Below are 22,558 nucleotides of genomic sequence, written 5' to 3' on the forward strand. Positions count from 1 at the left end.
TGCATATGCTGCAATGCCCAAACAAAAAAAAGTGTCAAATAAATTTAGCAAAAATGGTTTTGGTTTGTGTCGGCCTAGTTTTTTTGTTTTTCGGCCACACAAAAAGTGTGACACACGTTGATTAGCATTTGAAATCTGTAACGCAAGCAACGCAGCAGTTATGTAAAAATTAACAGCATTAAAGTTATGCGTTGAAAATGGGACGCGATTTTATGGATTTTCGAAATGAGATCAGAGCAAACAAACAACTACAGTTTCATAAAGTTATACACTTAGAATGGTTAATCATAACCATCACTTTGAATTTCTCACTCCTGTTCCAAAGTTTATTGATCCATTAATTGGATTAATGAAAGCAATGCTGTGGAAAAGTCAAGTCAGTTAAGGGTATAATTATGGAAGCATAATTTTCCACAACTTTCAATTGTTTTCATTAGTGCGAAAAACAATCGCATAGGCCAAACAAGGCAGTTAAAAAAAAATAAGCAGCAGGCAAATTTCACTCTACTTACATGATTTCGTACGCTTTATATAACAACAACAACTGCGAATCGACTTTCACGAAAAACTGCAAGCAAAACTGCAAATGCGAGCGTGAGTGCGAGTGCGACAGCAGCACGGCCAGAGCGGGACAGGGCGAGACGCCAAGCTTTCTCTCCCTCCGCAGAAATGCCGACTGCAAAGTAACTCCAAAGGCAGGCAAATGGACGACGACGCATCGAATCCGTCGACGGAGTCTTGAGTGAAAGACCCAAAACGAAACTCCCCCCACCAAAGCAAAAAAAAAAAAAGATATCCGAAACCAAAACGAAGAAACCGAAAGAAATGTTGAGCGTGGGAGTTTTTAAAATTAATATGCGTCAAACTGTTGACACTCCGCGGGGAAATTGGGAGAAAGAGTTTTTCGGTTTGTCGTGTGAATGGCGGCTGGGCACACTCTAAAAAATGGAGGATTAGCAACTTAAAGGGATTTTAAATAGTTACAAAAGATATAAATAGATTCCTGGTTTTTCTAATACAGTTTTGAATATAGTTAAAATATTCTTTTAATTAAGGATATAATGCCTATTTTCAACTTACACATTACATATTAATATTAATATCCTATACTTTAAGGATTAAAGTGCCATCTATCCTAGTTGATAGTTTTTCCCTTAACCCCTAACCGCCAATTAGTTATTCCCTGCGCCCAAAGTTAACCCTTTTTCCTCGGTTGGGTGGGTGTCATCATTGTTGTTTTGCGTTGTTCAAGATGTTGCTTGTGTTGTTGTTTTGAACGTTTGTTGCCTCTGTTGCATTTGTAGCGGAAGTCAAGTTGTCGAGTTTGTTTTGGGAGTTGGACTGCGTTGAGTTTCTCTTTTGAAATCATTTTCATTGGCATGAAAGTTCACATTATTTAAATTAAATTGATGCCGCCGTGGCCGTCGCTGCTGCTTCTTCTTCTTCCCTCGGTCTGGTTGGCGACTGAAAAATGAAAATGAGGAGAGAAAAAATGTATCTTTGCATCTGTGTTTTTGCAGCGACGGCGCCGCGTTTATGTAAAAAACCAAAAGAAAAGCAAAGAAAAGCGTTTCCTTTTGGCTCGAAAACAACGGCGACAACTGAAAAGCGTTTTTCACTCAACTCATTTGTTGTTGTCGTTGTTGTAGTTTAGGCGGCGAGTGAAAGGAGCCTTTGTTGTTGGTGAAAACGCCAAGTGAAAAGCCATGCGATAATTTGTTGTAAAAAAAAATGAAAAATTTTCACCATTTTCGGTGTCGCTTGTTGTTGTTCGTTTCGTTTATTATTGCCTTTTGTTGTTGCTGCCTTTATAAAATTTCATTTAAATGCTAATGAAAAGTTGCCGGAAGTGTGGAAAGCGCCAAAGCGAGTCGCTGCCAAATTATATAACTTTTCCTTCTTTTTTTTTTTGCATTGAAAAGCCACAGTCTTTCTTTCATTTTTATCCCCCATGAGCGAGCAGCTGGTCAAAAGAAACCCGCTTTCCCGATCCAAACCAATTTATTAAATGTTTTAACGCGTGCTCTTCCCCTCCATTTGTCATAAATGCACATCCATGTTGATCGAGGAGCGAGGAGCCCACCACACAAATGGGCGATCCCCCGTGGAGATGAGTTCTACCTACCGATCCATGACCAACTGCATTCGTCGCATCCCAGCTGTTGTCGGCTGTTTGTCGATGCCTTTTGGCCCTGAGATCTTTCGGATCCTTTGGACCACACTCGCACACTATGTGGGTTTGTTCTGCAGCAGAACTAATGGTTTTCGCTGGCTAAGTAAGCAAATCGAATGGCGCATGACCACGGGAATCGGTGGGATTTGTGTCCAGGTGTGTGTTTGCCAAACAATTTCCATTTATTTACACTCAAACGGAGTTAATACTATAGTTTCCTATGGTCAGTGTATGTTAAGGGAAATGAAGGAGAATAGAATGTTATTTATTATTCAACATCTTTAATCCTATATATAAAGTGTACTTTTTGTCTTCCATGAGTCATGCTTTTCACCTTTGCCCAGCTTTATTCGATTATCAGGTTCTTGACTACAACATCTACTTTACTCTACCCCAAGCTCAACCTTCTTGGGCCCAAACTTCTGTGATTTTGTCATTCGCCTTGTGGCGCCAAACAAATGAATTTCAATGTCATAACAAAACAAAAATGTTTGGCTCCAAAGGCCCTTGGTTTCCAAAAAGAGCGACAGGGATGGGTGTATTTTGGATAGAGAGAGCGAGAGGGAGCTTGAGGCCCCAATGCCAAATCAATGTCATTAACATTAAGGCACACTCACTAAAAATTGAATAAAGCGGCTTTACTGAGTGCTAAAAACGCGGTCTACGGTTTGTTCACCTTGACGAGCTGCGTCAACCTTTTGATGGCTCACACTAACACTCGCACTCGCACTCACACTGTTACACACACGAGGCCCATTGAAGGTCCTTCAGCTGGATTTGATGATGGCCATCAAATCGCCAGCAGCCGCAGAAAACGGGCAGCACCTTGAAAATCTCAACCTTGTCGAGCTGAGCTGAGCTGTAAATCGCTCGTGTGCCGCAGCCTTGCACAGATTTTTCCGACATTTTCCACGCCTTGCATCTGCACAGGGAAAATTCTCAGATCGATGAATCCTAATTGAATGTCCTTAAAATACGAAAATGGATTACTGCAATACCGCATTAGGCTTACTAATATAATATGGATTTTAAACTCCTATCAATGATATATTTATAAATCTTAAGGATTTTAATCATTAATCATTTAATCATTTTAATCATCATTATAATAATAACTTAAGTTTAAAATTAGTTGGAATTTGTTGAATTATTCAATTAGTTTTGTAATATTTTTCTCTCTGTGTAAGAAAGCCGTTTCCTCTGCCATTTGCCGTCTTGCATCTGCATCTGCGCACACACACACACACGCACACACATGTGGCCGTAAGGACTGTGTTATTGTTGCTTTTGTGTGTCAGCAGATCCTTCTGCCCATCCTCCCCCACCCCCTCTCTCCATCTCCCTCACACCTTCTTGCACCTTTATAAGGTGAGTGAGTTGCTCACGTTCACATTCACATTCACCTTCACCCTCCGCTCAGCGACTGGCTGACTGACCCATTGTTTGTCAATTTTCCACTCCTGGCCAGCATTTTCCTGGTCCATTGTTTGCTGTCATCTGCAGCGCTCCTAAATCCTCCTGCCTGCCGAGATTTTCCGGGTCCATCAGTCAGTTTTCCACTGCTGCTCCTGCGCAACGGTTGTGCGTGTTTTCCTTGTGATATTTTAACGTTAACGTTTTTATATGATATTTCTATTTTGTTGCGGCGGCGCTTAACTTTTAACAATCGCTGAATGCAATCGGAAAGCTTCGAAAGCTCTATCTTCGTCATTATCTTTATCTGGATTGCATCTGCTCTCCGATTTCTGTGCGGAATAACGGACCTCGAGAACCATTGCTCTTCAGCCATTATGAACGCTCCACTTTTTGGCGCATTTCGTTTCGTCGTCTTGTCCATGCGTCTGTGTCTCGTCCATCGTTTTAATTAGCAAAGAAAAATCACTAAATCCTGCAAAGGAAAAACTTCTGCGCGAATTAACTTTATATATATTGTGTGACTCTGTGTGATATTCAACGGGCGGCAAGCTGGAGAACTCGCTGCTGTTGAAGCTGCTCAATCTTTTGGCCAGGAACTCGAATTCCGACAGTAATTTCGTCAAAGTTGAGTTCGAGCGCAGCATCATGGATCTCATACAAGAGCCAAGGTGACCCCCACTCCGAATTCTATACTCAGTAGTAGTAAACCCATCATAGTTAATATCAACTTAAGCGCTTTGATTAGCTGCATCCTCTGCTATTCCGTACTAATCCCGATCATTTCCCCTTTACGAATTCCTTGCAGATTGCCGGTGAACGAATGTCAGGCAAGCCAAACAGCTAGAGTCACCTCGAACCTGCACGCATCCAGTAGCACGATGGCGGTCAGCCGTGTACCATCGCCGCCCTTGCCGGAAGTTAATACGCCAGTTGCCGAGAACTGGTGCTACACGCAGGTAAGTGCATCCAGAGACCCCATGAACGGATTAGGTTTCCACATCCCTGTCTGTGGGTTTTCGGCATTCCTATGGATTTGCAAACATCTGAGCCAGCCAGCCAGTCAGCAGCCAACCGATCGGATTTCACAAATATTGTAAACCGAGAGTCCATATGGTTGTAAGTGCATTTCCGTTGCGAGTGCACAGGTACAGGTGTGTTGAGTGTTGAGTGGCTCAGGTGTAGGAAACCGGATAAGTTTGTGGCGCTATTTACGTGGGAAATTATATATTAACCCCACTATTCGTTTCATTCGCAGGTCAAAGTGGTTAAATTTAGTTATATGTGGACCATAAATAACTTTAGTTTTTGTCGGGAAGAAATGGGTGAGGTACTCAAATCGTCCACATTCTCAGCCGGTGCTAATGACAAACTAAAATGGTGAGTAGATAAATCACTAGCTCCACTGAACCACAAGATACTTATGCCTTTTTTTTTTTGTGCCACACAGGTGTTTACGGGTTAACCCCAAGGGTCTCGACGAGGAGAGCAAGGATTACCTTTCTTTATATTTACTGTTAGTTTCGTGTAATAAATCAGAAGTCAGAGCCAAGTTCAAATTTTCCATACTGAATGCGAAGCGTGAGGAAACCAAAGCAATGGAATCCCAAAGGTATGTCCAGCAATCTGTAAACACAAACGATTGATCATCAACTAAAACATATATTCCCCTCCCGCAGAGCTTATCGTTTTGTGCAGGGCAAAGATTGGGGCTTCAAGAAGTTCATCCGCCGCGACTTCCTGCTGGACGAGGCCAACGGCCTGCTGCCGGAGGACAAGCTGACCATCTTCTGCGAGGTCAGCGTCGTGGCGGACAGCGTGAACATCTCCGGACAATCCAATATCGTGCAGTTCAAAGTGCCCGAGTGCAAGCTGTCCGAGGATCTCGGCAATCTCTTTGACAACGAGAAGTTCAGCGACGTCACGCTCTCCGTGGGCGGTCGAGAGTTCCAGGCGCACAAGGCCATATTGGCAGGTAAGAGACCAGATCAACAGATCTCCAGATCACCAGATCCCAGCAGACCACACCTTATGGTTATTTGACCAGTGACGAACGAGTAATACTAATTATTATACGTTTCTTTACTTGCAGCGCGCAGCGATGTCTTTGCGGCCATGTTCGAGCATGAGATGGAGGAGCGAAAGCTGAATCGTGTCGCCATAACCGATGTGGATCATGAGGTTCTTAAAGAAATGCTGCGATTCATATACACGGGCAAGGCGCCCAATCTAGAAAAAATGGCTGATGATCTCCTAGCGGCTGCTGATAAGGTGAGTGTGCCCCCGAATCGCGCGCTATTCAAGATGGTTTACTAATCAAAGATCTCGTCTATATTGCAGTATGCACTCGAAAAGCTGAAAGTGATGTGCGAGGAGGCGCTGTGCGTCAATCTCTCTGTAGAAACAGCAGCCGAAACACTAATATTAGCTGATCTCCACAGTGCGGATCAATTGAAAGCACAAACGATAGATTTCATAAATACGTAAGTTGTTAAATGTTACTACTACCACCTCTGATCCAATCAGTTGGCTAACCGATGATTTTACTCGATTTACAGTCATGCCACCGATGTGATGGAAACCTCCGGCTGGCAAAATATGATCACAACACATTCACATTTGATAGCGGAGGCATTTCGTGCGCTCGCAACACAACAAATCCCACCAATTGGACCACCAAGGAAACGCGTGAAAATGAGCTGAAACAACAATGCAACAACCACAAACAACACACCAACAATAATAACAACAACAACAACAACAACAACTACAGCAACAACAGCAACTACTATAACAACAGCAGCAGCAATTCGTACACCAACTACAATCAACAATCAACAGCAAGAACAACCAGAACAACAAGTAACCCAAACTACAACAACCAACAATCGATTCAACAATCGCAACAGAAAGCAGAACTCCAGTCGTGTGAGATATCTGATGGATCGATTGGCGGAAAACCTCAAGAATGCATACGGCAATACTACAAACGCAATATATTATGTTAAACGCAGACAGATAATGCAAATGCAGGAGCAAAAGCAGAGCGAGCCGTACCGTTTATTGTTTCGATTTCAAGTAATTTAATTCACTTTGATAAACTTGATTTTAAATGTATTTTATTTGTTGATTTAATATTACCTTATGATTAATATGTTTACGAGTAATAATTATGAATTAATTTTAATCTTAAGTCAAAACACAACTTGAAACAAAAGCAGCAATTAAAGAGGAAACAACAACAAAAAAATACCTAAAAAATAATGCAAACAAAAAAAGAGCATAAAAAACAAAACGGAAAGTAAAATAAATTAAATTTAAAGTAAAGTAAAAGCTAAAAGTAAAAATCGAAGGCATAAATACAAGCAGAAATAAAGAAATTCACTGAGAAAGCGTAACTATTATTATTATTATTATTACTATTATTACTATTATAATTACCGATTACTGCGTATAATTACAAAGCGTACACTTTGATTGTGATGTATATTCGATGAGTATGACTAATGAGTAACGAGTAAATGAGTAATGATACGGATATGATAATGAAGTTGATTTATATATTGTGTATATGTAAACTCGGAAAAGTTTTCAGAGCATTCAAGGTTTAATTGCACCCACCACCCACCAAAATCGAAGAACTCCCCTTGAAACCGAGGAGAATGTAAAAATTTATGGTTTACCAGAGTTCTAAACTTTAATTTACTTATGCCTGAACTTTTGTTTTTCGATTCCCCTCTTCTTTTCTTAAGTATCTAAATTTCAAAATCAGACGCCTGTTTCTCTTTGTTAAGCGCAAAATGTAATTAATTTGTTGTACAAAACTATGAAAACAAACAAACAAAGCATTGTCGAAATAAACGCAAGCAGTAGCAATTTGTGTATAGTAAGCCGATAAAAGTGAAAAACCAACACCACTCTTGCATCGATTCATTTTGTAAAGGGGAGATTCTCTTGGGTGGTTTCTCTTCTGATTGATTCAGAACCATTCTACAATTCCCACAAACGAAGCTTAATTATGTACGAGCAAAGTAAACGTGATAACAATTATCTAACTATTAAACAAAAGAAATGTGCGGCGCAGGAGATAAGGACATTTTTATATGCAAAAATGCTGATCGCAGACTCGGTGTGTACAATTCAGGTATTCAGGAAAAGGGGTAGAATTTTGCAATAAACTCTAAATAATATTAATAGGAGCCAGCCATGAACGATTCCCATTGTATGTGTACTTCCGATTGACTTCGCATGTGATTTGCTATCAAGAAAGTGTAAATAAACTAGCCTTAGTCGCAGCAATTACATTTCGTTTCGAGTGCACAATTAACTAGTTACAAGTCCAACGCTTTAATCTGTGTATGTGCGTGTCTGTATAGTAATAGGTAACCGATATTAGCCTTTGGAATGGATGAGGAGCACGGGATGGCCAGACGGTAGTGAGTCTTTATAATTTTGGCATGCTTAGCTATGTTTAGTTCGCCTCTTCTAATCCTTAAAATCGTATCCAAATGCGGTCATCCCCGCAGTCGTGGAAGTTTGTGAAGTTTTGTGTTGCTATATGCTCGCAACTGGAGCTGAGGAAAGAGCTAGCCATCTAGAATGTGTATCTTCTAGCGAAGCGACAACTTTTATGCATGCCAATCTAAATGTGTAGAAATTGACAAACAAACACTGCGCACTCATGGGCAATACAAGTGACAGCAACACAACATTTTTAAAAAGCGAAATTGTAATTGTATTTAACAATATTAGATAATAAATTAATATGTTCTAAAATTACGCCGATTGGCCTATTTCTTCTCCTGCTCCTCGAGGAACTGCTGCAGCAGTGCGCCATCAATGGGAATGGTTAGCTGTTCGGAGCCATCAACGCTCCGTTTCGATTTGACCAGCTTGTGGTCGAGGAACTCGGTGAGCTGGGCACGCAGTGCCAGATCTGAGCTGACCAAAAAGGCTTCGCGACAACTCGAATAGAGATCCCTGAACGGCATGCCCTGGTACGTGGCGTTGCCCTTGTTTTTCAATTGATACTTGACAATCAGCATGTAAATGCCACGCGAATTGGTCGTTAGCGATGAGAAGACACTGCGCATCGAGGAGAGGGCCAATTCGCCGGAATTCTGCACCAGCAGCGAGTTCTCGAACGCAGTTTCGTTCGTATATGGCAGCATTGTTGTGCAGTCCCACCACGAGAAGTTGAAGCTGCTCAGCTTTCCCTGGTCCCACACTGCAAATTCGGTAACAATAATTAGTTTTGCTGTCGCACTATAAAGATCTCAAAGCATTGGAGCACTCACACAGTGGGGTATTTATGTGATCAATGGAGGCCAGTAGGTGAATGTTCGGTACGCGCGCCAGGCGCGAAAGAATCGCCTGTGCCTTCACATTGCGAAGCATGGCTCCATCCAGATTATGGACGATTAAGAACAAATGTGTTTCCGGTATCAGTGCGAACTCCTCCTCGATCATATCCACTGCTTCGTGTGGATTAGCCGGGCTAATGCCCGCATCCAATATGTCGCTTGTGATGCTATCCAGCATATCCTTGATGGTCAGACTGGGAAAGAAGCCATTCACCACCAGCACCGTTTGCTTTTGCAAAACTTCCCGATGGAATGACTGCAGGAGCTGGCGCTTAGAGCCCAATCCATATAGGAGTATATTGAAGCCCTCATTCAGAATGCACATCCACTTGGGAAAGTACGAACGATACTCCTCCATTATGGCATTAATAGAACCCTCATGCTCCGCCGATAGCTTGATTTCCGACAGCAAACTGAAAACACGATCGGCGGCCAGGCGAGGATTCTTTAGGCGATCCAAGGTGTGATCCGAAGTGAGAATCTTGCTGCTGGCATGCGAGTGAAAGTAACCATCGCTCTCGGGCACAAACTCATTCGATTTTTTGGCCCTCGCCGATTGTCGCAGTCGGGCTGCCGATGGAGTTTTCGGCAGAACAGGGACTACAATGGCACGGCGGGCTCTACTGGGTGTTTTGGGCTCATCATCGGCGGCGTCGTTTTCGGAAGAGTTGCCAGCATCGCTGCTACTGCTGCTGGAGGAGGATTCCTCGTCACTGGGCCGAAAGTCGCTTTCCTCTCCAGAAAAATCCTCATCTGAGTCGGCAACTATTTTGGCGATTTCTGAAAGTGATCATGAATTTATGCATAATGGAAAAAGTCGTGACATGACACAGAAAAAGGCTACCCACGATTCTTGACGCGGGTGCGCACATGGGCGGGAGTCTTGGGCTGATCCGTGGACTTCTTGCGCTTCGTATCCGGCGTCTTGACACCCAAACGCGGCGTTTTCGGGGTCTTGGGCGTGCAGGGCGTGGCATTTAGGGCGGCTAGTGCCATGGCATCGCGTTTCTTGGGCGTATTGAAGCCAAACATGCTGGTGCCGGCCACATTGTACTCGGATTGGATGAGATGCAGGTCCTTGGCAGTGGGACGGGCAGCATTCTCCGACTCCTCGATGCTTTCTTCTTGTTCCTGATCCTCCGCATCGCTGCTCCGTTCATCGGACATTTCCACATAATTCACAACAATTCGCTCCTCCTGGTCTTTTCCATTGGTTTCCTTCTGGTACGCCTGGTATTTCTTGGTGGGACTTGGACGTCGGGTGGAACGCCGGCTGGTGACCTTGGGCTGAGATTCCACTGCATTGCCAACCATTGCCGTGTTCAAGCCCTCGGATTCCTCATCTGAATTGGTCAGGTTCTCAATGGACATGAGGTTCTCCTTCCGCGGCGTCTTGTAACCGCCTTTGTTGCTGGCACTCATCTCGCTTGCCACTTCACTGGGGGCCCTGATTATCAAAATATTCAATTGGTAAACAAATAGTTTGCAAAATATACTCAATGCCCAGAAGTGGCGGGAATTATCGATAACTAATACATGTTAAGAGTGTGGCCAGCTCTCGACCTAAGAAGTAGCTAAGTTTCTAGCCAAAAAAAAAATAAAGGGGCATGCCAATTAAAACACAAATATAGAAATGTATAAATGTATATCTATTTATGAGTGTATTTTTTTTTTTTAGAAATATATACATTTTTCTAATCAGAATGGAACCAATGATAAAAACGTTCGATGCCCTCGCTATCGATAAGTTAAAATTACAATCTGGTCACTGACAAAAGCTGAAGTTTTTGTTGGCAAAACGTGCGTGAAAAGCGGTTATTTTTTCAATGTCACAAATTCTTTACGGATTAACCACAAACTTTTTGACGAGCAGGAATGTGGCCAAAATATACATTTTAAATTTACGTATATACATACGAATATTTATTTACAAAATCTTTGTGGCCATATTTTACCAGAAATTCAAGGCAAAATAAGTTAAAATTAAAGCGTTTAAAATCGGTAAGTTGAAGCAATACAATATTTTAAAATGGGAAAATTACACTAGGTTCTTATTCCCAATGGCGGTCGTCAATGGACTTGCGGTTCATTCTCAAATAATATTGGCAATATTGGAAAATTATTAACACAAACAAGAATTGCGTTTTCAAATATGTTCAGAGAGAGTTGTCAACATCCACGAAATTTGCTTGGCAAAGTTGATTGCAACTGGAATCTGTAGAATATGTAGCATATGTTGTGTCGTTTTAATTCATGTTTTAAAACATCGTAAGACTTGTTCTTTACTTTCAATTGCCGATAAAGCTTACTTCCATCATGGCTGTAAATCGAGAAGGGATCGATATCGATATCGTCCTGTTCTCTTTCTTCCCACGTTCGTTCGCTGATCTGAAACGCGTGCCCGGCAAGCTTGGAATTTAAAGTGATTTCAGTGATCTTATCGCAAGTTTGTGAGTGAAGCACGTACTTTAATAAAAAGGATTCCTTCTTTTTCAAACCGAAAACATAGAAAGCCCGCTCTTCCAGCGTAAATAGATATTCGCTTTGTACTACATCGCGTGCTCAAAGTTCCGTTACTTTTGCCATTTTGCAGCGTTTCTTTAACGCGCCATTCTTTCATTCACACGTTCTTGCGTAGTTCCTTGGAATTGAAGAAATGGAAAATTGTGAGGAAAAGGCGTGCGTCATCTGTGGCACACTGGCCAGATTGATGTGCCAGCGATGTGGAGAACCGTACTGCAAGGAAGAGTGCCAGAGATATGATTGGCAGAGGCACAAGTACTTCTGCATCGTAATGCCGTGAGTTAAATTAGTAAATTCGTTGCGCAGCAGTGCATTTTTATACAATACAAATGCGTTTCCAGACCCTTGGTGGCGATCAGGCCTCTTCAAGCGGCGTTGAATCCAATCCAGAGCGAAGAGAACCAAGTTGCTGTGGCTAAAACTCACACTAAATCGCCCATCCCATGTTTGGAGCCTACTGCTGCTGTGCCCAACAAGCAGGATCTCTCCAAAAACTGGCAGGAGCATTTGCAGCCGTCTGACACGGATTTTTTCGAGTGCCGCGTGACCTTCATCGAGAACGATGGAGCCATCTGGGTGGTGGACGTGGCGAACGTGGAGACCATTGAGCGCATGACGGCCAACATGCAGCGCTGCATGCAGAATAAGAAGCTTATTCGTATGGAAAACGTGCAGGAGGACACCCTGGTGTCCATCAGTGTGGGCGACAAGGTACACCGCGGTCAGGTTTTGAAGGTCTGCCAACAGAAGCAAGTGGCCGATGTCCGGATGATTGACTACGGTCTGACAGTAGCTACACCGTTTCGGGATATCTACACCATTGTGCCCAAAATGGCCGAAAACCAGGCGTTCGCTTTCCGTGTTAAATTGCCCACGAACACTGGAGTTCAGGTCAATAAGAACTTGACGCTCCGTCTGTTGGGAACCAAAACCCGCGACGGTGTTTATCACGCCCACCTAAAGCCCAAGATGATAATACCACTAAGTTTGCCCTTGGAGATGCTGCAGCTCAATCCAGAAGTCAAGGTGATCCGGGTCTTTAAGGCAAATCCAAAGCATAACGAGCCGCAGCTGGCCCTCCTCCAGATCAACGTGATGGGCTCTGTCAACGCAGAATTAAACTGCAGCATGGCCGGGAAGCCGAAACAGGCATTTACGCTGCCTTTCCCCGAGGAGAAATGCACCTTCTTTGCGGCCGCCCGCACTAAGGATGGTTATCGGCGAGCTTTCCTATTGGATCATATCGTAAAACCGACGCCCACCTTTTTGGTTTACGAAATGGACGAGGGTAGAGTGTCCATAACCACCGAACTGAGTCGTATTCCCAGCGAACTACTTGACCTGCCCATTCGAGTGTTTGCCGCTCAGCTGGAGGACTCCGTACCCGAAGAGCTTCAGACTCAAGGTGCAGAACTCGCGGTCAAGTTTAAGCTGGATAATCCGCCGCCCAAGGAAAAGTTACGCTCGGCAAATGCCGCCTTGAATTCCAAGGGCGAGCAGATATGCATGGCCCGCCTGAGCACGTTCCTGGGTCAGATTTCCAATTTAGGCCACAAGTACTGGCGTGAACCAATCGTGCATGATTCCATCGTATTCATTTCCCACTTGGTCAGCTTTAAGGAGGTATACATCAGCACTCCAGATGCCAAGCAGTATGCGGAAATTTTCAAGCACCTGGAGTACAAGTGCGCTCCCATTAACGAATCTTGTGACGTTTCCGTTGGCAGCATCGTGCTCGTTGTCTCCAAGCAGATGGGACACTTCCGGGGCGAGGTTTGTGGATATATATGTTGCAGGGTTTTAGTGAAATCTAAAAACTTTTCGAATTTTACAGATATTGAGTAATGCTAGTGGAATGTACGAAGTAAAGAACGTTGATACGGGTGCCACCCAAAAGGTGGAGTTGGCGGAAATACGCAGATCCTGTCGCTTCCTGGAGAATTTGCCCGTCTATCTGATGCGTGTGCAGTTGCAGAATATGTGCAATATTCCGGATGCAGCTGTGCCAGTCAACAATGCGGCCACTCAAATGCTGCACAAGCTCTGCGCCCAAGAAGAACTGCTAAAACTCAACATTGTAGATGCAACTACATCGACCGCGGACCTGCTATTCAGCTCCGGCGATTCGCGCTCCTTGACGGCCCGATTGCTGCCTCTTATATTTACACCGATACAGGAAAAATCGGAAGTTGCACCACCGAAGGCTGCTCCTACTCCGAGTCCATTGCCTGTTGCATCTCGCAAAGAGCAGAAGGTGTCTTCACAGAATCTACTTCTGCTGGATGCAGTCAATGATCTGCCTTCACTGCCGCCCTCTCCGCCGGAGTCGCCTTCTCCTGCCGTTGTGCCAACTAAAAAGTCTGCTTCCCACGTTCTGCCCATTGAACGCTTCCTTTTCAACGATTTGCCCAAGAATCTAGCTCCTTTAGCCGACAAGGTAAACCTAATCCTTATGAACGCTGACGGATTGCCGCAGACTGGCTACATCACCGCAGCCTACTTCAAGAACGGAAAGGAAGCCGAAGAATTCAATAAAATGCTTAGCTTGGCAGGCAGTCAGGGAGCATGTGACCACAATGCTGTTCCGGGTTACGTACCAAAGTAATGTTCTTTCGTTATTTGCTTGTCCCTTTCTTATTACACACTTTATCCCAAATTGCAGCGTTGGTGAACTGTGCCTGGCGCTCTTCAGCGAAGATAAGAGCTGGTATCGCGGAGTCTGCCAAAAGGTAAAGGACAATATGGTCAAAATTCTATTCCTTGATTTCGGAAACACGGAATATGTGGCCGTGGAACACCTGAAACCGATTTCTCACGATTTAATATATGCCGTCAATGCCACGAAGTGCTATATAGAGGGTATGCACATAATCCCATTCAATTTTTGCCCAGAGCAACATTAATAAAAATTCATTGCAGGCTTCGACAAATCAAAGAATTTTGCGGCTCTGGAGCAATTTCTTCTACGTAAGGCAAAGTTTTCATGTGGCGTTAAGATTGGCCCCGAACCCGATACTCGCCTCATTACAATTCCGGATATGGAGGCTATTCTAAACACACCAACTGCATAATTTTACTTAAGAACTCGCATTTCTTCATGACTAGCATTAGAAGTACACCAAAAGTGTATGTTTAAACATGATTTTGATAATCATTCGTTTACATTTATTCCAGCAGATAAGATAGATTTGACTAAGAGTAGGATGTTGATCATTCATTCAGAATTTCTTTAATTTTTCATCATTAACTAGAATTAATTGTTTGTACCACAAAGAAACTCCAATAAGTAGACTACACTTAAGAGAACAAATATCATCCATTCTCGTTATTTCTTTTAGTTTTTATTATACGGGCAATACCAGCTAACTCCCTTATTTAAAATGAATATTTTACACGTTCGTCGGTTTCATTTATTAATTTCTATGCCTACGAACTCGACTGACTCGTAGTGTAATACATCAAATCAATTACAACAGCAATAATGGTATTACAACAAATAACAACAACACTCATTGCTCAGCCAGTTTGGCCAGCAGCTCGTCCACAACATCGACATTGCGCACGGAGATTATACCACCTGCATTTCGCTTCCAATCGGCATCGGCTTCAGCATCCTCAATCAGGTACTTCAATGGCACTGCCTTCTGCTCCGCCACACTGGCCGCATAGTCCAGCACATCTCCGCCGAGCGCACGGAGTATGGCTTGCGGAGCACACGTGTCCCACTTGAAGGTGGAGCCTTTGCTGAGCAGATACACATCCACCTCGTGGGTAATCACCTTCAAGGCCTTATGTCCAGCGCCAGCGGAGAATGCAAACTCGTAGCCCAGATCGAGGAAACGCTGAAGGATATCGGACTGTTCCGAGCTGGAGAAGATGCCCAAACGGCGGTTTTCATCGCGCGCCTCGAAGTGGCAGTTGTGTGCCCTCACCGTCGGCAGGCAGACGCCCCAGAACATCGAGGAGCTGTACACGTTCTCCTCCAGCTTCTCCCCGAACGGCTGAGCCACCACTCCCATCACCGGCACTCCGGTGTCCCGTTCGTAGACGCCAATTAGCACGGTGACGCAGTCCAGGCCGGTGGACGTGATGCCGGGAAAGTCGGTGAACATGGTGTCACCCGAAATGTACTCGGCGGTAGCGTCTGCAAAGTATTTCGATATCGGGTGAGTCACAAAAATGTATAAACAATTGAGATTCAAAAATGAACTTAGTGTATTAGCTCGTCGGTTTGCGATTGCTTGAGATGGTGATATCATAATCAGGGCATACACACATAAATAAACAAAAACTAGAAAGAATTACTCATACGATGTATAAGTATAATAAATTAGAATCTTAAAGAGAAAACAAAGTGGGCAGATCCACTTTAACATAAAGAAATGTGTGCTGTGCAATATTTATAGTTATCATATCCTTTAGGATCTTGTAAATAGTTGTGGGAGCTACGAACCAATGGGATCGATCCAGAGGCCCAAATTGCCGTAATCCAGTTCGTCCGGCAGTTGGGCAATCTCGCCCAGCTTTTCGCTGCTAAAGCTGACATCCCGATGGACTTCGGTGGCCAGAGCACTGGCCGCATCCTCGTGCCCGCTGAGTACAGCCTGCAGACAGGCGGCGGTGTCCTCCTCAGTGGCACCCACTGCAATGGTGACACTCTCGCCCAGTTGGTTGTTGAAATTGGGCGATTCCTCGCCCAGGATGGCATCCTGCATGGCGGGAAAGAGTGCAGCCACCTCGTGCTTGATCGTCTCCTGGATGAGCACATCGGCCAGGGTCTTGAAGTCGTGCTCGAACCGCTCGTTGGCCTCGGATCCGCTCTTCTCCTGCACCAGCAATGCCAGGAGCTGCTCGTTGGAGCGACATGTCCTGGCTATGTTGGCCGCCTTCTCCGCACAGTTGATCAGTACGCGCAGCAGACTCGCCTGCTCCTCCTCGCCGCTCATCCTGTTCCACCAGCTGCCTTCTGTCGCCTATTTGAGCTCCATTTTCATTTCCATTTCCACACTTTTATGGCTTCTTATAATTTTATTCCTTCTTCGCCAGCTGTGAATTTTTGTTCGGTATGTTTTTCTCTGCGCCCACGAAAACGCCTCGCTGGAGCCACTGGAAGGCCGTTCAGCTGGCCACACTTGTGAAAATACTAAGCACTGGAAATGGAAATACTGAACTATGGCGCGTAGTTCAAATATTTGAACTATTTTTATCTTATACCAAATTAATGCGTTTTACAGTTTTGTAAGCATTTTTATGTTTATAACAGTTGTGCTTAAGTAATAAGTTTAATTCGGAGCATCCCCCTAAATTACGTCCGAAGTACTTTTGGGACAGCTTTCACATCTTCATTGGAGCAATTTTAATTGGCAATTAAAAATTACGCGCTCGCCGCCCCTCGGGAATCATAATCATGGCCAGACTTTTCGAGCGCTTTGTTCCAGGTGCGACTGCCGCATAATTTGCACCCGATCTTATCAGCGAGCACTGCTAATGATTCGCATTAATGATGCTGGCCTACATGGCCCACTGCTGCTGCTCCCGATCCTCGCCAGACTCCAGACTCCCTGCCTTTGGCTGCTTGGCTCACGCACTTTGGCATCTTTTGAAATGGGACCATCAATCAGTTGCCGTTGCATCCCATACCATTCGCTCCTCATCTGCCCTGCGCGGCTGCATTTGCATATAAATTGCTGCTAATGTCGCGCTATCAAAGTGACTGCATCAATGTGGCATTCCTGCGATGCCTGGGCCATTCCCTGTTCCTTAACTCGGCCTTCCTGCACTCAGAAAAATTAGGTAGTTTCTTTCAAATAAGTGAATATGAATCTGAATGCCTATTATATTAGATCTTTATAGTTTTCAACTTGAAATTAATCCCATTATCAGTAGAGACATCATTGTAAGTATGCGATACTAATATATCTTATTAAATAAGTTATTATTGTTAAATTTCTTTGGCTATAGAGGAATTTCTAAAATGTGCATCCCCCCTTTTCCGGAGTGTGCGAATCCTCCCTCGGGCTGCAGGAGGAGCTCCTCCTCGGTCCGTCGAAACGCTGGGCTTATGCTAATTTGTTCCCAGGCCTTGCAGGCCATTGATGTTTGGATAACGCTGACTTGATGACTTTGCATAATTTACGCTGCAGCCGCATTTCGGCTGCTTTGGGTTAATTTTTCACTCAACCACGTTTACCATTTTAATGTGTTAATATTCATGGAGAAACAGCACCAGCAGTCGGCCAGCAATAACCAACTTGGCCACTTGCGACTGGTGACGTTTCAATTTGGCCGTTGCGTGATCTCTGGCCAAACGATTTTTCAAACAGCCCCTCGAACTGGGGGGCATTTATCAACAGCTCCACCGATGGCATTTGTCATCCCCCCTTTTAGAGTTCGGTACATCAAGTTTTGAGCTAAAGTTAAACAAAGAAAAATATACAAAAATATATATAAATTTCTATAGTTAGATAGGCATCTAAATTTTAAAATATTTTAGTTATTTACCAGCAATGTAAATTTAATCAAAAGATCTAAAATTTGTATGTCAAGTTTGTGTCTTGAGTCTTTTGATGGGCATTAGTTGAATTGCTTAAATCACCGGTTACTCTTTGTTTTCGCCCCTTTCACATTTAACAGCCTTTTAATTAATCGCCCGAGTTGAACAAATTCTTAATGAGTCTTTAATTAATCGCCACAGCGAGATGTTCGACGCTCTCGAAACACGGAGAATATTTACATATTATTGTGACTTGATTTCAGTGATGGCCCCACCAGATCAGTGCCTCTCCCTTCCACCAGGTGCGCCGTCTCCCTCGCACCGACGAAAGGCTCCACCCCTGGAGGTGTTAAAAACAAGTTTTGAACGCTTCCAAAAAATTAGTTGGCTCTTTTGTCCGCCGAACGGCTGATTGTTTTGGATGTTTTATTAATGCGAAATGCCACAACAAGCTCGACAAATGTCGAATGGCTGGTATTAAGTTATGCGTGTGCGCTTCATTAGTTAGTCTAGCGGTTTATACGATTTAATAGTGGGGGGGGGGTATAGTATAAAATAAAAAACAACTTATCCATTTATAAAGCCGTCGTTATGGCCAGTCGAGTGCAACGGGGCGTATACGCGTTGTTGGCTTTCAATTGGCTCAATTGGCAGCGCCCACTCTTTCGCGGATTCTGGCCATTCTAGCCACCACCTCGACTTTTGGCCATCTTCGGTGCGCCAGCCTGCAGCCACAAACTGGATTGGATCCGAAATACTAGCACTGCAACTCCATCCGAGTTTTTCCGACCTGTCGATGCGGTTTAATTTATGCGCTTCAAGGTGTTTGCCTTTTTACGCTCATTGGCAGCTCACTTCCTCGTTTTTTTTCCTTGAGTAATTGGCTTGTGGGGGAAAATCTCATTCATATTTGCATTGGCCACTTAATTGTTTACATTTGGCCAAGCATGCGAAGGGAGTGGCTGCCAGATGACCAATTATACACCGTATCCCGCGGCCAAATATAGATCTATGCGAAGGCATTAATCTGCGGTAAGCCATTGTAAAAGTAATGGTGAAAGCAATTGAGCGGCGAAAAAATGCAAGAGATAATTAATTTCGAAAGCTAATGGGATAATGTGAAAAAAATATACACTTTTGGCAAGTCAATCAATGCTCTGGAATTTTTAAAAGATTTTTACCTATTGCACTTTTATTGAAATATTTATTAAGGGAAAGCTTATGAATGCCATAAAGTGTCAGGACGAGCATTTCAGCCAGCATTTGCGGATACCCATTTACCCAAGTTTCCCCCACAGAAGCTGATCTGCTGATCCACTGGCCAGCACAAGAGAATCGGCTCCTGCCACCGCATGTGGCAACCATTGTGATCGTGTTTGGTTTTTCGGTCCCACTTTTGACCGTCCCGAGCGGAAGCGTGAAATTCACAAAAAACATGGGCCAATAATACAGATACAGATACAATAACAAATACAAATCTGTTTTGCCATTGCCCGGGCCAGTTGGCTATAAATTTTATGCATTTTGCGCATAGTTTGCCATTTTGCCACTTTAACATTATTGTTATGATGATAAGCGAGCCTCAGAGTCGGAGGCATGGGGCAGTAACCAAATAAAAAGAAGCAAAAAAAAGCAACGAATATGTAGCCTGGCCCAGGGAGAGATGTCTTCAGAGCCTGGTCTTCTGGTCGAGAGTCCTCTGCAGCCTCAGTCCCGCCTCTTTTCGCGTCCAAGTGTCCAACTGTCTGGCCATAACGCATCCTGCCTTCTGCACTGAAAATAAAAGTGGGGTTTAAACAAACATTTAGGCAGCATAAATAAATGAAAGGTAAATTGAATGCAAAATATTGTATTGTCTGTAAGTTTGTGCTGCAAGTTAAAGGAATCCTTAATCAAAATACATAAACAGGCTGCTTAATTTCTCTGAGTGTCTTGCAGTCTGTCTGTAGCTGTTTGCTGATCTCCAATGCGATCTCCGTCTTGTTTGGCTTTCCTCCGTATTTAAAACCATTTCATTTTCTGGGGGCCAAAGTGTGAATATAATTTAATGTGTACGAGTGAGTCGCAGTCCTGCAGTTTGGCCAACTGGGTATCTTTTCTGGATGTGAGTCGATTTTCAATATCGCAGCTTGTCCCTGCTGCAGAGCGATTATTTATTGTGCTTGATTGGTTTTCAAGTGATCATAAAGTAAGTGATCGTTGGCGCTGTCCGCTGGCATTGAGTGGCCCCATCTCTGGCGTTAATATGTAGATTTGGAGGCGTAGATTTATGTCCCGCGGGGCGGAGTGGGAGATGGAGATGGAGTGGTGTTGGACTGGCTCTTGGGATTAGCCCCTTCGAGTGGGCGATCGAAGTAATGAATTTTTTTAGCGGGCGACTGGAGATGGCTTGGAATCCAGGAACTCTAGCGGATCATCTGCATCCTGCTCGAACTCCCGCACAAGTGGCCTCCAAGACTTTAACATTTAATTGACATTGATGATTGCCCCACTGGACAACTACGGGGAACACGTTCTCTCCCCGTCTGAGTGTGCCCGGCATACGAAAACTGCCAGGGAATTATTAATTTTCATATCGCTGCTTAGCTGAGCTATTATTCGCATACGTCAGCTGTGCTCGCCATCAACTTGGACTCGACATGGACGTGAAGAAGACGTACGAAATAAATTCTGTGGCACTTGCAGACAGCCAGCAGACAAGGCCATGGGTGTGCACAGCAGCGGACAAAATACTAGGACTATATTTCATAGCCAAAGATTGCAACTTCGAAAATGTAAATCAAGGCCCAAAAATCGTGCTTTGGCTATCATTACCCATTACCCATGATACCCATTATATAGCTGGATAACATGGAGTTATCCATTTGAGATAAGATATATTTAGGTATATTGTTTAAAATATTCTTTAAAGTTCTTTAACCATTTCCACACCCTATAAGTACCTCAGCAAGTGCACTATTTAGCTGCTTAATATGTGTTTTGGGTTGAACTTCTTGCTGGGATTTCTCTTGCTTACAGCAAACTATTGCGTTTCTGGGCGCAATCATTCAAAGTTTCTCTATTGGGTTAAAAGAGTTAAGTGTCTGAATTCAACGCCAACTCATTGGCGCTGGCTTTCGGCTGGATTTGGTTTTGTTTTCCGCTCAGCTTGGCTTTCTTCGCACCGTTGTTCGTTGTGTGTTTTGTTTTCGCTTCTTTAAATGAACGTTATTAAGCAGATCTTTATCGCCGAGTGATTTATTCATTAAAAAAACATTTATTAGCTAGAAACAAGCCGGCGTGTGTGCGTGTATTCAGCCAACTCACACCCCAATCGCCCATATTCACACTCACATTCACATTTGTCCATATGGCCTGGTTCGCCTCGCCGCCTCATTTGTGGCGCATTAAAATGCAAAAGCGTGTTTGTTCCTGGAAAAACTGCAAAGCCCCTCTGCGTTATTTTTTCCTTTTTACTCTTTTCTATATCAAATTGCGGGTGTGGACTCAACTGCCAGCTGCTGAGGCGTGCGGCTTGTTTTATGAACTTGCTTATTTTCACAATTTTCCGCGCTTCTGTTCCACGGCGTTTGTGCGTGCGTTTTAATCACTTAATTAGAGAGCCACTTAATTGACTGGGGCTCTGGCGAATTATGCAAACAATCGATGTGCGATGTGCGAGTGTTGCAGGAAATGGGCCTCGGGTGGTCGAGTTCGTGTCTTAAGTCTTTTGTTCAGCGGTGCCTGACAAGGAAATTGAAAGGTGGAGTTTTTCCAATACGCAAAGCGCATATTGATTAGAAACTAAATCAAATAACTTCAATATATAGGGAACATGTTTTATTACAAATTAAAAAAAAAATGATTAAACTAGCTAAGTTAATAGTTCCAAGAAGCAGTTTTAAAACATTTAGTTGAGATAAAAACGACATGCTATTAAAATAACAGTTGTTTATTTTCCTGGCTGCACTCTTATCAAAATATAGGTGTGATTTTATTTCCTAGTTAAGTTCATCTGGTTATCGCCTAACTGATTTTGATTGCCCTCCCATGTTCCCGTTAAACCCGTTCTTGTGGCGCACAATTAGCGAACGAAGCCATTCATTAGCCCCAATGCCTTTCCTCCTGAAAAACCAGTTGATGAGCCGAACCTGATGGCATTGCCCGATTTCCCCAGTTTTGATTACATGTCCCCAGTTGCCATTTACAGAGCGACACACCCATCGCAACGAAGTGGAGTGCTGTGGGAAATCGCCGCCACAATGCAGACATTTCAATTAGCATTTGGCTAAACATAAGGCAAACAGTCTGGCCAATTTCCAGTCAATGAAGCCAATAAAATGGAACAAACCGATTCGCAGATGGCAGCATAAATACTTGTTAGTCGCCCATACTCGTCTTTTGTTAATCACTCTCTTCACTCCCAATGCTTTCTGGCCAACGGAAAAACTTGGCTAGGTGGCTTCTTCTTGGCCTTTTTGGTGTCATAAGGAAGCGTCCAAATGATTCATAATTTATGCCTGCCCGTCGTTTTCCATGGCCATTGCCATTCCCCATTCTCGTGCCCATTCCTATTCCCAATCCTATTCGCTGCTTTCGTTACTTAATTTCTCC

At 43.7% G+C, this 22,558-nt stretch overlaps 4 protein-coding genes across 9 annotated transcripts in view; 2 read left to right on the forward strand and 2 right to left on the reverse strand.

Moving 5' to 3' along the window:
- LOC6728154 (protein roadkill) overlaps positions 1-7,498 on the forward strand; it is a 60,912-nt gene extending 53,414 nt beyond the window's left edge. For 3 of the 4 annotated variants that reach the window (XM_016176763.3, XM_016176761.3, XM_039295532.2), the window contains 7 exons: positions 4,395-4,545; positions 4,845-4,966; positions 5,037-5,198; positions 5,266-5,561; positions 5,679-5,857; positions 5,927-6,069; positions 6,145-7,498. In XM_016176763.3, the coding sequence (XP_016034765.1) occupies positions 4,468-4,545; positions 4,845-4,966; positions 5,037-5,198; positions 5,266-5,561; positions 5,679-5,857; positions 5,927-6,069; positions 6,145-6,289 (1,125 nt within the window). In that variant the 5' untranslated portion in view covers positions 4,395-4,467 and the 3' untranslated portion in view covers positions 6,290-7,498. Of the gene's footprint in view, positions 1-3,972; positions 4,258-4,394; positions 4,546-4,844; positions 4,967-5,036; positions 5,199-5,265; positions 5,562-5,678; positions 5,858-5,926; positions 6,070-6,144 lie in introns of those variants that run through there. The other variant, XM_002103468.4, reaches the window with a different exon arrangement.
- Positions 7,499-8,297: 799 nt separating this feature from the next.
- Positions 8,298-10,520, reverse strand: LOC6728155 (origin recognition complex subunit 2). Its single transcript, XM_039295533.2, has 3 exons — positions 9,798-10,520; positions 8,884-9,729; positions 8,298-8,813 (listed from the first exon to the last, which is right to left on the reverse strand). Exons 1-3 carry the CDS (start codon positions 10,369-10,371, stop codon positions 8,377-8,379), a joined length of 1,857 nt encoding a protein of 618 aa, XP_039151467.1. The 5' UTR covers positions 10,372-10,520; the 3' UTR covers positions 8,298-8,376.
- Positions 10,521-11,290: 770 nt separating this feature from the next.
- LOC6728156 lies at positions 11,291-14,800 on the forward strand. Of its 3 annotated transcripts, none has more exons than XM_016176764.3 (6): positions 11,293-11,399; positions 11,543-11,748; positions 11,814-13,245; positions 13,307-14,073; positions 14,135-14,331; positions 14,392-14,800. In XM_016176764.3, the coding sequence occupies exons 2-6, from the start codon at positions 11,606-11,608 to the stop codon at positions 14,541-14,543; spliced, it is 2,691 nt and encodes an 896-aa protein (XP_016034767.1). In that variant the 5' UTR covers positions 11,293-11,399; positions 11,543-11,605; the 3' UTR covers positions 14,544-14,800. The 3 variants fall into 3 exon arrangements, with proteins under 3 accessions (XP_002103506.2, XP_016034767.1, XP_039150826.1); XM_039294892.2 differs by having other exon boundaries at positions 11,295-11,399; positions 11,588-11,748; XM_002103470.4 differs by having other exon boundaries at positions 11,291-11,748.
- Positions 14,801-14,859: 59 nt separating this feature from the next.
- On the reverse strand, positions 14,860-16,578 carry LOC6728157 (inositol polyphosphate 1-phosphatase). Its single transcript, XM_016175282.3, has 2 exons — positions 15,926-16,578; positions 14,860-15,616 (listed from the first exon to the last, which is right to left on the reverse strand). The coding sequence occupies exons 1-2, from the start codon at positions 16,416-16,418 to the stop codon at positions 14,982-14,984; spliced, it is 1,128 nt and encodes a 375-aa protein (XP_016034768.1). The 5' UTR covers positions 16,419-16,578; the 3' UTR covers positions 14,860-14,981.
- Positions 16,579-22,558: the final 5,980 nt, after the last annotated feature.

The sequence above is a fragment of the Drosophila simulans genome, chromosome 3R (genome assembly GCF_016746395.2).
Source record: "Drosophila simulans strain w501 chromosome 3R, Prin_Dsim_3.1, whole genome shotgun sequence".
NCBI classification, from domain to species: Eukaryota; Metazoa; Arthropoda; class Insecta; order Diptera; family Drosophilidae; genus Drosophila; species Drosophila simulans.

Coding starts and splice junctions, on each gene's coding strand:
- LOC6728157 (XM_016175282.3), bottom strand. CDS start 16,418: ATGAGCGGCGAGGAGGAGCAGGCGAGTCTGCTGCGCGTACTGATCAAC. Junction 15,617..15,925: donor CCTCTGGATCGATCCCATTG/GTTCGTAGCTCC, acceptor AATACTTTGCAG/ACGCTACCGCCGAGTACATT.
- LOC6728156 (XM_002103470.4), top strand. CDS start 11,606: ATGGAAAATTGTGAGGAAAAGGCGTGCGTCATCTGTGGCACACTGGCC. Junction 14,074..14,134: donor GTTCCGGGTTACGTACCAAA/GTAATGTTCTTT, acceptor CCCAAATTGCAG/CGTTGGTGAACTGTGCCTGG. Junction 14,332..14,391: donor CACGAAGTGCTATATAGAGG/GTATGCACATAA, acceptor AATTCATTGCAG/GCTTCGACAAATCAAAGAAT.
- LOC6728155 (XM_039295533.2), bottom strand. CDS start 10,371: ATGAGTGCCAGCAACAAAGGCGGTTACAAGACGCCGCGGAAGGAGAAC. Junction 9,730..9,797: donor GCGCACCCGCGTCAAGAATC/GTGGGTAGCCTT, acceptor GATCACTTTCAG/AAATCGCCAAAATAGTTGCC. Junction 8,814..8,883: donor TCACATAAATACCCCACTGT/GTGAGTGCTCCA, acceptor CCGAATTTGCAG/TGTGGGACCAGGGAAAGCTG.